At 32.0% G+C, this 13,672-nt stretch overlaps 1 protein-coding gene across 2 annotated transcripts in view; it reads left to right on the top strand.

The window, feature by feature from the left end:
* The window catches only part of ARID4A (AT-rich interaction domain 4A), a 75,117-nt gene that overhangs the window by 18,183 nt on the left and 43,262 nt on the right, over positions 1 to 13,672 (top strand). For both annotated transcript variants that reach the window (XM_058293367.2, XM_004452455.5), the window contains exons 8-11: positions 1,117 to 1,249; positions 3,748 to 3,827; positions 4,735 to 4,811; positions 5,297 to 5,460. In XM_058293367.2, the coding sequence (XP_058149350.1) occupies positions 1,117 to 1,249; positions 3,748 to 3,827; positions 4,735 to 4,811; positions 5,297 to 5,460 (454 nt within the window). The remainder of the gene's footprint in view (positions 1 to 1,116; positions 1,250 to 3,747; positions 3,828 to 4,734; positions 4,812 to 5,296; positions 5,461 to 13,672) is intronic.

The following is a 13,672-nucleotide window of genomic DNA, read 5'->3' as shown; positions in this document are numbered from 1 at the left end:
TCTTCATATTTAGCTCATGTTAGTGAACCAAACAATATTTCTTCTTTTATGTCTGGCTTATTTCACTTAGCATATGTTCTCAAGATTCATCCATGTTACCGTATGTGTCCCAATTTCATTTCTTCTTACAACAACATAGTATTCCATTGTATGTATGTACCACATTTTGTTTATCTATTTATTGGTTAATGGACACTTGGGTTGTTTCCATCTTTTTAGCATCATAAACTTTTACCAAAAACTCACTTATTTTACCTAAATTTTAATAAGTTGAGTCATAAGCTTTCTTAGAGTACAACAGATTTAAAGAAGCAAGTAGTGGAGTCAGAAGGAAAGATAGTAAAGATTAAGACACCAACATAGACATAGGCAATAAACGAGCAGTGTGGAGTTTGCCAGCTAATAACTCTATGAAAAGAAGTAAAGGAAAAAAACCATGAAAAGATAAGAAACTAAATGAGTTTGGGCCATTTAATAAGCATTAATTACCCGGTATACTCTAGTAGACCCTGAAAGTATCTATATATTGCAGGATGTCTTTAAAAATTTGTGAAATTATTTAATTATGAACTCCTCAAGAAGTCAAATGGGAGTTGATAATTGTTTTTTATTTAAAAAAATGATAATATAGGCTGGAAATGAATGTATAAATGTTGTCAGTGAAAGGTAACTTTTGTTATCCAGGTAAGAACCTATACAAACCCTCATGTGTTTAAATGAAATCTTTTCAATTCCTGTTTGAAAACTGAAGTTATACTATCTATCATCTGCCATATAAAGGAGAAGCACTATCTTTTTAAAGAATGTATTTGGCAGAAAAAGTACTTGATGGTGGCATAATTAGGGGTTTCTGCCCCAACCTGTGGTTGGCATCAGAGCCAAAGTCCAAACACTTATTAATCCAGTGAAGTGGACTTAGAGTTGATGTTCAGGTCAAGACTCTTTCTGTAGGGCTAGGTAAAGTATCTATTTCTTCAGTTCTAATGACAATGTAGACGTAACTACTATAGGAGAATTCAGATTAGAAATTGAATTGTACTTAGTAAATTCACACGACCCTAACTGTATCAATAACAGTTTATAATAGGATCATGATAAACTTATTTTAACTTTTAGTACGGAAGATGAAAAGGAGGAAGAAAGTAGTGAAGATGAAGATGAAGATAAGCGACGTCTCAATGATGAATTATTAGGAAAAGTTGTGAGTGTGATATCTACATCTGAGAAGAATGAATGGTATCCTGCTTTGGTAAGTAAGGCTTCTTTCTAGAATTAATGAACAGTTTTAAATATGAAGTATTTAAAATGTTCTGAAAGAATTACACAAATTTAACTTGGACATCCTTGCTGATTTTAAAGGAATTGAGCAATGATACACAGGCCCAGAAAAATTCACTATCTTCTTTTGTTATTCCTTTCCTTTAATTCTCTATAACCAGTCATTTATTGGGATCTTTCAGTACTTCCTTCAAAATATGTCCAGTGGCCTCTTTTTAGTCTCTATTTCAAAGAAGACTTTGGAATTGACAAGTGTTGGATGGGTTAATAGAGTTAATCTTGCTTCCTTGGAAAGGAGTGAGAAAAAGGGATGGTAAGAGTTATTTCATAAGTGGATCAGTAGTACTTGATAATACCTGTCTCCTCTTCCTCTTCTTCCTCTTATCTATCTCTTAAGGTTCAGCTCAAGTCCTACTTTCTCTGCAGGGTCTCCCCTAACAACTCTAAAGTATACAAGGATACACCCTCTTCTCTGAGTTTTGATATCACATATCTTTAATAACAATTTTGGCACAAAATATGTTCCTAATTAGATTATAATAATTTAAAGAGATGAGACCATTTTTTAGGTTTCTGTGTGCATGTAAATTCATTATTTGATTCTTATATTGTAGATTGTTTTTGTATTCTGAAAATCCTTGAACTCTCACTTGTACAGATAGGTAAATGGATTTGGACAGAATATTTAGGCCATAGTTTGCCACTGTGTGTGTGTATTTTTTTTTAACAATCTCTTAACAGATTTATCACTTTTCAGGTGATGTAGAAGATAAAAGATGAGTGAGACATAAGTCTTACCTTTGATGACTTTATAGTCTAATGTGGAGAATGATCCAGATAACTAAAATATAAAGTGACGTATGTTCAATATTGGGACCTCCTGTCTAAAGAGATTACATTTATTTGAAGGAAACCTTCATGAAGGTGCTTTTGAATTAAACCTTGAAGGATATACAGTTAATGGCTTGAAGGATAAAGCAGAAAAGTAGGGGATTTGTTCAGAGAACTTTCTGTTGAGGGAATTCATTTTGACTAAAGTATCAGATGTGAGTAGAGGAAGTTGTGGGAAATATAACTAGGACAATATTAAGGAATTAGGACATGAAGAGTCTTTAAAAGTCCATTGAAAGAATTTGAACATAATTCTTTAGAGAATTTTGCCAAAGTGACATTAGATGAGCTGCATGTTTAGGAATGTTAATGAGCCTTTGATATGTTCAATGGATTGTTTTTGGAAAGACGGAGGGTGGTAGGAATTAGTTTGGAGACCATAACGATAGTTCAGAGGTAATTAGGCCTTGGATTGTGCCTACTTATCCTTTAAGACTTAACCTTATCCCTTTGCTGCTTCACCTTTTCCTTTCTTAGGGTGGATTATCTTCCTCCTAGTTTTTTGGTATTATGCATGTCTAGTGGTATCACTGTACTTACTTCTCATTGTGTTTAAATATCTTTTGGTGTTTGCCTCTCCACTGCACTGTTAGGACAGAGACATCTGTAATATTAGTCCAGTGATTGATAGCACCTAGCAAACAAAAAGACATTTACTTTCATCTGTTAAGAAGGCTGATGTGACTGTCAAGAATATTTAATTATCTGGATATGTGTCATCTTATACAATAGCCACACAAAGTAATTAAAATTAAATAGAACTGAAAATCAGTTTCTCAGTTGCACTAACTGTATTTCAAGTGCTCAACCCCATGTGGCTCATGGCTACTGTACTGGACAGTGCAAATATAGAACATTTCCATCTTTGTATAAAGTCCTGTTGATAGTGCTGATTTAGGTTGTAACAGAGGAGCTATCGTTAAGAGTAATGATGAACAGAAATAGTTCTGCAATTTATTATATAGAGTTTAATCTTTTTAAAAAATATTAAGTTCTATAAAGATATACAGGGACTAGTTATTTACAAATGATACTGTTAAGACATTGGTTATTTCAGAATTAGAAGTTAAGATATTAAAATATTCCTTTCTTAGATATTTTCTGATTTGTTTTAATTACTAAAGTTTGTACATATTCTAGTAAGAAAGGGAACTTGAGTGTTTATTTTAAACAAATAGCCAGATTTCAAAATAGATCCTGTGATTCAAGTTTATTTTTAAAAATTACATTATGCCAGATTTTTGTTGCAGATCGTACACTTTATTTTTTGGACTATATTAGTTGTTATTTAGCTTACACTAAATACTGACTTTTTAAAAAGTGGTGATGTAATTTATGTTTCATTAGGTATGCATTTTATAATCTAATAACTATGGATAAATTAAATATCAAGATACCAATATATAAGAAGAAATATAAGGAGACCTTTTTACATAATAATTCATTAATAATGACACTATTACTTGTTAAATATAATCCCTTGAGAAGGTAGAGGATCCAGAATTGTTCTTTTTAAAAATATATTCTTTTTCTGACCAAACTAAATATGAGTCAATTTGTTCTTATTTTATACTTCAGGTAATATCTCCCAGCTGTAATGATGACATCACAGTGAAAAAAGACCAGTGTTTAGTACGATCATTTACTGATTCCAAATTGTGAGTAATGAACCACTTAATAGTTTACATAGGAGAAAAAAATTGGAATCGTAATGATAGACCCCCAAGACACTGTTCTTAAAATCTAATCATTTCATGAACTGAAACGTTTTTCCAATGTTTTGACTTTTTGTGATGTAGTTTATTTTTTTACTGGTAAATTTTATATAAAAACTATGCACAATATGAGAACAATTAAAAAAGGTTTTTAATAAAACATGGTATTGATTTTCTCTTTAATTATAAAAATTCTATATTTTATTTATGTGCGCTATTTCATATTATGAATTGATGTTTATTTTTTCATAGAATTTATATTACTACAATAATTATTTTGACTTTTTTCTGATTAAAAATCAAATTTTTATAAACTTTTTCTAACCTCATCTTGGCTTTATTTCCAAAAGAAACAATGTAAAATAAAAAAAATAATGAATTTTTTTTTTCTGTTAAAAAAAAAATTATTACCATATCTTACAATGATGGATTTTTAAATATTTGACTTCTAGTAATTTATTTTACTAAAATGAATAAATTTGAGAAATACTAAGCATCAAAATAGACATTGTTGTCTATGAGTATTGAAAATATCATGTTGATATAAATTACCCCATACTATGTGTCATAGAATTGTATAGATTGAAATAGTGTGAATGTGAGCCTCTCATATTAGTGTACTTCTAAATGTGTGAATCTTTGTAATTAGAACGCTAGCTTTGCATCTATTATCTCTGCACTTTTATTAAGGATTAGGATATACATGGGTCTTCTTTTTTTAAAAAAAATTATAGGCAACATAAATTTGATGTTTAGGTTTATGTTTTTCTGTATGTTAACATGAATTATCTAAGTAATCATTGTTATTAAATAAATGGTTCCTCTTCCCATTATTTTTCTGCATAATTAGTTACTCAATAGCAAGAAAGGACGTCAAGGAAGTAGACATTCTCAATCTACCTGAATCTGACCTCTCTGCTAAACCAGGTAAAAGGAGGATGAATCAGTCTGTCATTTCAAAATGTGACTCTCTGTGGAAATAGTGACTAAAGACTGAATATTCTCTGGTGCCATTGTATGGTATTTGGAGTTGGTATCTACTCTTATTTGATGGTTGTTTTCTAAATGTCTAGATGAGATATTGTATATGTACTTTTTAGAAAAGTTTAACTTTTATATTTTACCATAAGGCTTTTAACAATATCCCCTAGAATAACTTGTGAACTGTATTTAAGTTTACAGTATCGTTATAGCTTTAAACAACCCTCTGAGATAAGTATCATTAGCATCAGTATTTTTGAAATAGGAAACTTATATTCAGAGAGACCACGTGTCCTGGTTGGGGTTCAAAGGTTTTATAAGTGACAGCTGAATTTGAATCCAGGTCTTCTGGCATTGAGTGTCATGCTCTTTTAAAATTATCCTTTGCTGTGAATTCTGTAACAATTGCTGGAGTGTATTTTTACTTCTAGGGCTGCAGAAAGCAAGTATCTTCTTAAAAAGTAGAGTTGTTCCTGATAACTGGAAAATGGATATAAGTGAAATCCTTGAGTCATCCAGTAGTGATGATGAAGATGGCCCAGCTGAAGAAAATGATGAAGAGAAGGAAAAAGAGGCCAAAAAGGAAGAAGAGGTGGTAGGTGAAATTTAATGTTTGTAACAAAGACATTTTAATTCTTTTTTGTAAAAATATATTTATATAATTTCCAGTCTGTTTAGATTCTCTATTATTTGCTTCTGTCTTCCTAGCTCAACTTGATTTTTAGTTTATAGCTTAGTAAGAAAATCAGAGTCAATTTTTCCGTCGCTATGAGGTTACAAAGATGTACTTTCAGGTAAAATAATCTTTTCCAAACAACCAGGGAGCAAAGAAGTGCCACTTTTTAGGTAAATTACATGCGTTAACTCATTTAAACTACTACCATGTGAAGTAGCTGTTATTATACCATTTTAAAGGTGAGGGTAGTGAGGCTCAAAAAGGTTAAGTAACTTTCCAAAGGTGGCTGACTAGCTAAAATGTGGAGAATAGGGATTTGAACCCAAGTCTAGCCTGTCAACTTCAACATCTCACCTCTTTCACAATTTTCACAATATCTCAAGGATAATGGGGATAAAAATACTTTCCAAACACAGAGAATATTTCATTTGCAGTATCATTTATAGACAAGATTTAGATTGTATTGTATAAATACTAATGGTTTTCTTTATAATATTGCCATGTTCACTTAAAAAAATATATATAACATTGTAGGAAATAATCCATTGAATACCACATAATTGGTGGTGTGAATATTGTCTATTTATTTGGCAGTGTTTTGTCATAAAGTATATAGTGTCCATTATATTTTTGGTTGTTATGGGGGTAGAAGGGTTTAGGGGTAAGACAAAGACATTGAGATAAATGAAAAAGAGAACCTATTGAGTATGGGAAACATTCATCTGGAAAACTGGAATGCTTGTTTCTGTTTTACTACTACAAATATGAATTTATAAAATCAAATGCGTATACTTATATGTGATGAAGGGCATACGATATATTTCTTTTCTTCTACTTCCCCTGCAGTATTTGGTTTTTTTGCACTCTGAAATCAGAATGGCGGTTCATACTTACAGGCTGCCTACAGAGTTGCCATAGTAACATGCTGTTGGTTTTAAGTGAGCATGCTCCGAAAGACAGGAAGGTTTAGCAGAGGCTTGGCAGGTTGCCAATGGAGGTTTGCCAGATGCTTTGAAATGGGCTGTCTTTCTTTTCCTTTCATGTAATGTCTGATTTTTATGTGGAAGAGAATGTAAGTAGTGCTGTATAACCCTGCGGATGCTATGCCCTAAGAGGGAAAGCAAATATTTGCAAGTCAGACTGAAAAATGTCCAGACACTGTACTGATTAAGTAGAAGGGGAATCTAACCATTTTGCATTTGAAAGAAAATGAAGCGTATAGGTAAGAATTTTTTTTTTTTTGGTATATATAGTTAAACCATTTTGATTGCCAAAAGTGGGGTTAAATAAGAATTTTAAGTATTGATGATGTGGCTGATTTGGCAGTACTCATAACCAAGCGTAATTCTTTCTTGTGAAAAAGACAGTAGGAGTCTATTTTTAGGATATCAAAATGAAGGCTATTTTTCTGAAACAAAAGATAGATTTTGAAATGACCATGAGACAGTTTGTCAAAATTCAGGATTTAAAAACTGAATAGTAGAAGTGATTTTTGTATTTAATCTGTATTTATTTATTGATTATATGTTTTCAAGGTAAATAGGCCACATTTTCAGGGTGTGAACTGTTGGTAGTCTGGATTTTGCTTTTGCTTTTTAAATTAACTTTAGTTAGGATCCTATAATACCAAATATTGAAAAAAAAGATTAATCTGTTTATTTTTGCTAATACTTTTAATTGGTATCCCTTCCAGAATGCATTTTTCTTACCCTCCCCGCCCCCCAAATAAAATAACCCTGAAATTTTTAACAAAGAGGGTAAAAAGGGCTTTGTAGTAAGGTTGGAGAGGGTGGATATAAAATTTAAGTAAATGGTGCTTTTACTACAAATATTAATTCTACAGATATAATGTTTTATGCAAGCTAGGTAAACCTTAGTAAGAAAAAGAATGAAGAACAGAGGCAATGCTCTGTTACCTTTTGTTTGTAGGTAATAAGTAAAGAAATTTTAAAAGGTAAGGACTCTTACTATGGAAGTATCTTCTTAAAAGGAATTACTTAAATTATGAACTTGTTAAGTAGGTGAACCAGGATGCTATTCATCTACTGAAAAATAACAGCAAAATTACAAAATTCAGGCACTGATTTACATTATTATTATTTTAAATTATTTTTCAAATGATCAGTTTTATAGCGTATACTTTATTGAATTACTTCGTAGAAACTATTCTTTTTCTTTTGGACATACATGAACGTTTTCTTGAGTGGGACTGTATTTGCTTTAGCAAGAAAATCAGCTGCATTTCTTGCTCTTGGGTTTAAGATTCAATTGCTGAATCATTCTCACTTGTCTTAAACACTAATAATTTTAAAATTTTATACATTGATAAACTAAAGCACTTTAATCTATGTACAGAAAAGGAAAAAAAAGGATATGGTGTAAAATAAATAAAAATCTGGTAATTCAGGGCCTACCTGGCTTAGTCATTATAGGCCTTTACTACAGAAGTGAGGCTAAACTGTTATATTACATTATAGAAGATCATACTCTTTCCAAAGTGTAATGATGATATGCTTTTCATGAAGATTTAATGTTGCCTACCATGATCAAAAAGGTCTTTTATAACATTTTGTAAACCATTAAAATACCTAGCTTGTCATTTGTTGTTTATAGTACAGCAAGCAAATTTAATGCAGTAGAATCATACAAGTGTTAGATACTTCTATATTGTTAATGGGCAGTGGGCATTGTTTTTATTTTTGATGCTTTGGGTACCCTAACATGGTTTTAATAAGGTGATTTGAGGCACGTGTCTTTAATGTAAAAGAGTATCTTTTTAACTTAATATTATTTTTTAATTTCTGGGTATTATTTCAGGATTTGAGCATTAGAAATAAATCTCACACTGTTACTAAGTGGGAAAAGACTTGGGAATCTGACAGGAAAATAGATACTTATATACTGATGACTTTAAATTTTAACTTATTGATGATTCTATTGAAAAAAGCCCTGGAGATTATTTTGGTGGATATTTCTTAAATTTTCTTTTTGAATTAAACTTTATATTAGAAATGATATTATGAATTTTCTTTTGAGTGTCTACATAAACTAAGTAATAATGTCAGTTATTCATTTACTCTTGACATGTATTAACTTTGGATGAAAATAGAGTTTTCTCAGAGTAAAATAAATAGATGGTTGTTTAGAAGACTGAATCCCAAGAGGAATTTATCTAGTCTTAGCTTTTTTACCTTTCTGGTTTGCTGTGGGTAGGCTTTATGTTTTGGGGCCTTTTAAAAAACTCTTCTAATTTCATATTTTGTAATGAAATTTAGAATTAGGTGAGCTTTATAATAAATGCTTGTTTTATTTAGTTCAGAGGCATCAACACTCATTTCTCCAACCTTGTGAATTTTCTGTAGATCACTATTAAATTTAATACCTAGGGTTACATTCCACTGATATAAGAAATTATAAGTGCTTGAGAATTTTTTATTCATAGGAACATGAGTATAATTTTTTAATATTTAAATCAAGTGCTATTTATCCATATTAATTTATACCTTTTTGTAGATCAATTGTAAAGGAATATGTCATTGACCACTCGAGATAACTTTGGGTATAAATGTGCAGTGTGCATTTTACATATACAGTAAATATGCTTTATAACTGAGAAAAAAACCATGCTAAGTTGGTAAAATTAAAGTAAAGTATAATTTAAAAGTTTTAAGTATATAATAATTGCAACTGCTAATCAAGTATTTCTAAGAAGGCTCTATAAAACTCAGTGAATAATTGAGAACTTAACTTGCATTCATATATAACAAACTGTTTGCTAAAATTTAGCCTATTAAAATATCCTAAAGTGTTCAGCAAGAATCTTTCTTCACAGTGTTAACATAAGACTTTAGCCATTTTGGAGTCACCTAACTGAGATTATTGGCGATTGCACATTTTTATACACAAATACAGATATATTTTTAGGAATTTTTAAAAAATAGTGATAAATCTTAAAACACTTCTCATACCAAAATATTTTATTGTATGGTAGTATGAGGATTTCACTTCTTTTAAAAATTTGGACTTGATAGCATCCAAGCTGCTTCCTGATAATTAAAAATAAGATGTATGTGCCTTTTCAAATGAGAAAAAATATTACTAGTGTTAGTTAATGCTGATGTAATACAAGAGTAGGTAAGTTGTTGTTAAACTATTTTCTGAAATTTTAAAACAATGTCTTAGCACATAATGAATGTACCAAGACATCTTATGTGATCCCTGAAATTTTCTATATGTGTATCAACAGGGAAGAGTGGTGCCACTCTAAATTTTATGATTACCAAATTTTGCTGGGCCTTCCTTCAACACTAGTCAATTAGTCAATTCCATTAAAAAAAATCAAATCAGCTCCTCCATTAAACCAACAACCTTATTTTACTCTACTGCAACCTCAGAAAGAAGCTAAGAACTTCAGAGGGGAATATACTTTAAATCCTACCTGCCTATTCTTCTTCCCTCATGGTACAATTGAAAAATATTGTCATCTTCTGTAAGAGGAATCCCTCAATTTTTGCTTTCATTTCCTTCTGCCTTTCAGGAAGTCTTAAGACTATTAACTATCTTTATTGTTTTCCTCTTTTGTGTGAAATTGGCATTTTTATTTGTTTCTGGGATAGGTGGAACAATGACAAGAAGTGCTCAAGGGAAAAGAAATGTTTTTAAAATCTCTGTTTATGTTTCACAGGGTCATACACCCATCAGCTTTTTGAAAAATGCATACGTCTCTCCAAACCTTCGGGCAATACCACTTTCCCTTCTCAATACTGCCTACTTGCCTTTTCTTCTTCGCCAGATTGCTCAGAGTTATACACTGTTCTATTTCCTGACCTCCTGTTTACTTTTAATTTACTATAGTAATTTGTTCTGCCACTATAGATAAAACAAATTTACTAAGATTGCCAGTGACCTCCAAAAAACTTTTTTGATATATTCAACACATTTTTGTCTTGATCTCATTTAGACTGCTTAGTACCATTGCCACCTTCAACATGCTTACCTTCTGAAAACACTTGGCATCCATGCCATTACATTTTTGTTTGTATGTTTTCTTTCTAACTTAATATAATGTTGCCAATATATATATCTGCATCAAAGATATCTCTTCTTAGCTCCAGGCATTTATATCAAATTGCCTATTGAGGATTTCTTCTTATCATTTCTTCAATTCAGTATGTGCAAGACTACACTCATTTTTACCCTCAATTCTGCCCTTTCCCTAGTTTTCTTAGTTTGGTTGAAAAGAAGCACCATCCATGTAATTGCCCAAGTCATCTTGATTCCTCCCTCTTTTGTCCCCATATCCAAGGATATACCAAACCTATCTCTTCTACTTACTTGAATTGTTTTAATATATGTCCACTTTCCTCCATTTCTATACCTTGACCCTATAGCCCAAGGCACTATCCTCTTTTACCAAGACTAACACAGTAGCTTCCTAACTAGTCTTCCCATGCCCATGCTTGCCCTCCTTTAATTTATTCTTTCTGCTACAACCAAAACAGTGTTTTAAAAATACCAAATTGGATCATGTCATCTTCTTAAAACTTAATGTTAATTAGGATATAAGGAAAAAGTATTAGGTAAAAAATGCTATAATAAGGACTTAAGTTTTTTTTAACTGAAAATATAAACGGGATTCTTTTAGGAATAAAATAATTTTAGAGCAGAGAAATGGTCGTAATTTTTTCCTTGTGGATAGAACTATTTCTAAAATGTATTGTATAATGCTATCCCTTTCTAAAAATAGTATACCAAACATTATTTAACCTCATATTTACTCAAGATTTAATTATTATATTTTTGTAATACAATGCTGACATGGCTCTTAACTCTCATACCAAATGACCTATATCTATTAAGATGGTGACTTTTTCTTTCATGTTTCTTTTCTTCTAAAAATCTAGATGCCAACTGTCGGTTTTACGTATGATAACTTTCTTGTTCAGAATTCTACTTGGGCCTGACCTTCCTGATGACCCTGGGGAGTCGTTTTGACCTTTGAGTCACCTGAGTTAATTTGAAGTTTTACTTGTGTATTTCACTGTGACAGCAAAATATAACTGAGTATCAGAGCATACATCACCAGTAAGAGTTCCTTTTACTATTCCACTGCTAAAATATTTAGGTTTTGTAAGAGATAAACAAGTAAAGATGACAACAACTATTTTTTAATTTATTCTTGGAGATTTAGAGGTTTTGCAAATAAGACTATTTAATCTTCACAGTATTCTCTGAAGAAGAACGCATATCCATTGAGGAAACTGGGGCTTAGGTTATATAGATTTTATAGACTTTTAAGAAAAAATTCTCTCTTCCTCTGGATTGTAAGATATGTGAAACAGAGGCTATGGCTTTTGGTTATCCTTCCTTCCTTCCTTCTCCCTTCCACTCTCCTCCCCTCTTTTTTCCTCCCCTCCCCTGTCTCCTTCATTTTCTTTCCCCAGCAATATGAATACCCACCAGGTAGCAACACAGAGCTTGGCACATATTAAGCCTTCATTAAATAGTTGCTGAATAAATTAATTAATGTGGGCTATGCAGTTATCCTAGCAAGTTGCTATCTGAGACAAAGTGTTGGGAGATTTATTTAAGGTTCTAGAAAATTCACTGTGGAGGAACCATGAGATAATGTGACTAACTTCTCTTCATGATATCTCTTCTTTTTCCAGGCGGTGCACTTTGTAGGCAGTCTCATTTTCTTACCTAAATTTGTGAATTTATATATATATATATATATATATATATATATATATATATATTCTTTTTTGCTTGAGCCAATTTGGGATACTTTTCTGCCATTTGTAGTAAGAGTTATTGACTAATAAAACATCTTCATATCTTGTCACAATTATTTCAGGTGTCTTCTTATTAGTCTTTTTCTCTATCTCTCCTCCTCCCATATATTCTCTGTAGAAATGTTTCTAAAACATAAATGACTCCTGTTAGAAACACTTTAATGTCTTTTAGCACCTAAAGGATGATGAAATCTGGGCTTTATATCATAGACCTTTTTAAAAAGCCAGGCCCTAGCAAGTGGTGATACTTCAAGTATTTGAGCACCTGCTTCCCATGTATGAGGTCCTGGGTTCAATCCCCAGTAGCTATATTTGTCAGGGTTCTTTAGAGAAACAGAAGCAGCAGGAGATAATCTGTAAATTGTGTAAGATTTTATGAAGTTCTCTTACATGACTGGGAATGCACTAGTTCAAATTTTGTAGGCAGGCTAGAAACCAGGGACTCAGATGAGTTCCCAGGTGACATTGGCTGTCTGAAGTCAAGCTGGAAAATTCTCTCTGAATGCTGAAATCACTTCCCCTTTTAAGGTATTCAACAGATTGGATAAAATGTCACTCATTGCTGACAGCAGTCTCCTTGGTTGATTGCAGATGTAATCAGCCATCTATGTAATAAACTTACTGATGATTAAAGTCCATAAATGTCCTTGTATTACAGTTAACCCAGTCCTTGCCTGACCAAAAAACTGAGCACAATTACCTGGCCAAGTTGACACATTAGGCTAAACATCATAACCTCCGAAAAAAAAAAAAAAGAAAAAAGCCAGGCCCTTTATGATTTGACCCATGCCTGCTTTTTTTTCCTCCCGTCAAGTCTTCTCCAGCAATATGGAATTTCTTTTAGCTCCCCCAACACTTGACTGTTGCTCAGAAGCTGCTGTTGAGGCGTAAGGTATATTGCATTGTCACCCATTTCCTTTATATATTAAATATAATAGGAAAAGAAAATGAGAGTTTAAAAAAACTCAGAAAATGGGATTTAAAAAGTCCAGCAGACTCCTATGTAAGAATGAAGGTTGCTCTGAATAAAGTGGTTGAATATGGCTCACACATGTTCTAGGTTTTTACTATAGTAAATTGTTTTTTTTTTTTTTCATGTTAAAATCATCAGTGAGATTATTTGATATATTGTAGAATCACAACTTCAAAATGTAAGCAGCTACTGGTATCGCTTCCTACATGTTAATCCTCCAACCCAGAGGTGCCTGCAGAACCACCACTTTGGATTTACTTTACTGTGCTTAGTTCCCTGAGTGTGACGTTCAGGGCACTGCCTCTGCTCTGGCAAGCTACTCAGAAGTACTTGTACTAGCCTAAGGACTGGTTCTTCCCAGCAG

Source organism: Dasypus novemcinctus, chromosome 3 (assembly GCF_030445035.2).
Source record: "Dasypus novemcinctus isolate mDasNov1 chromosome 3, mDasNov1.1.hap2, whole genome shotgun sequence".
Classification (NCBI taxonomy): domain Eukaryota; kingdom Metazoa; phylum Chordata; class Mammalia; order Cingulata; family Dasypodidae; genus Dasypus; species Dasypus novemcinctus.
Note: the sequence above shows the minus strand (reverse complement) of the source record. Positions and strands in the feature narration are given on the sequence as shown.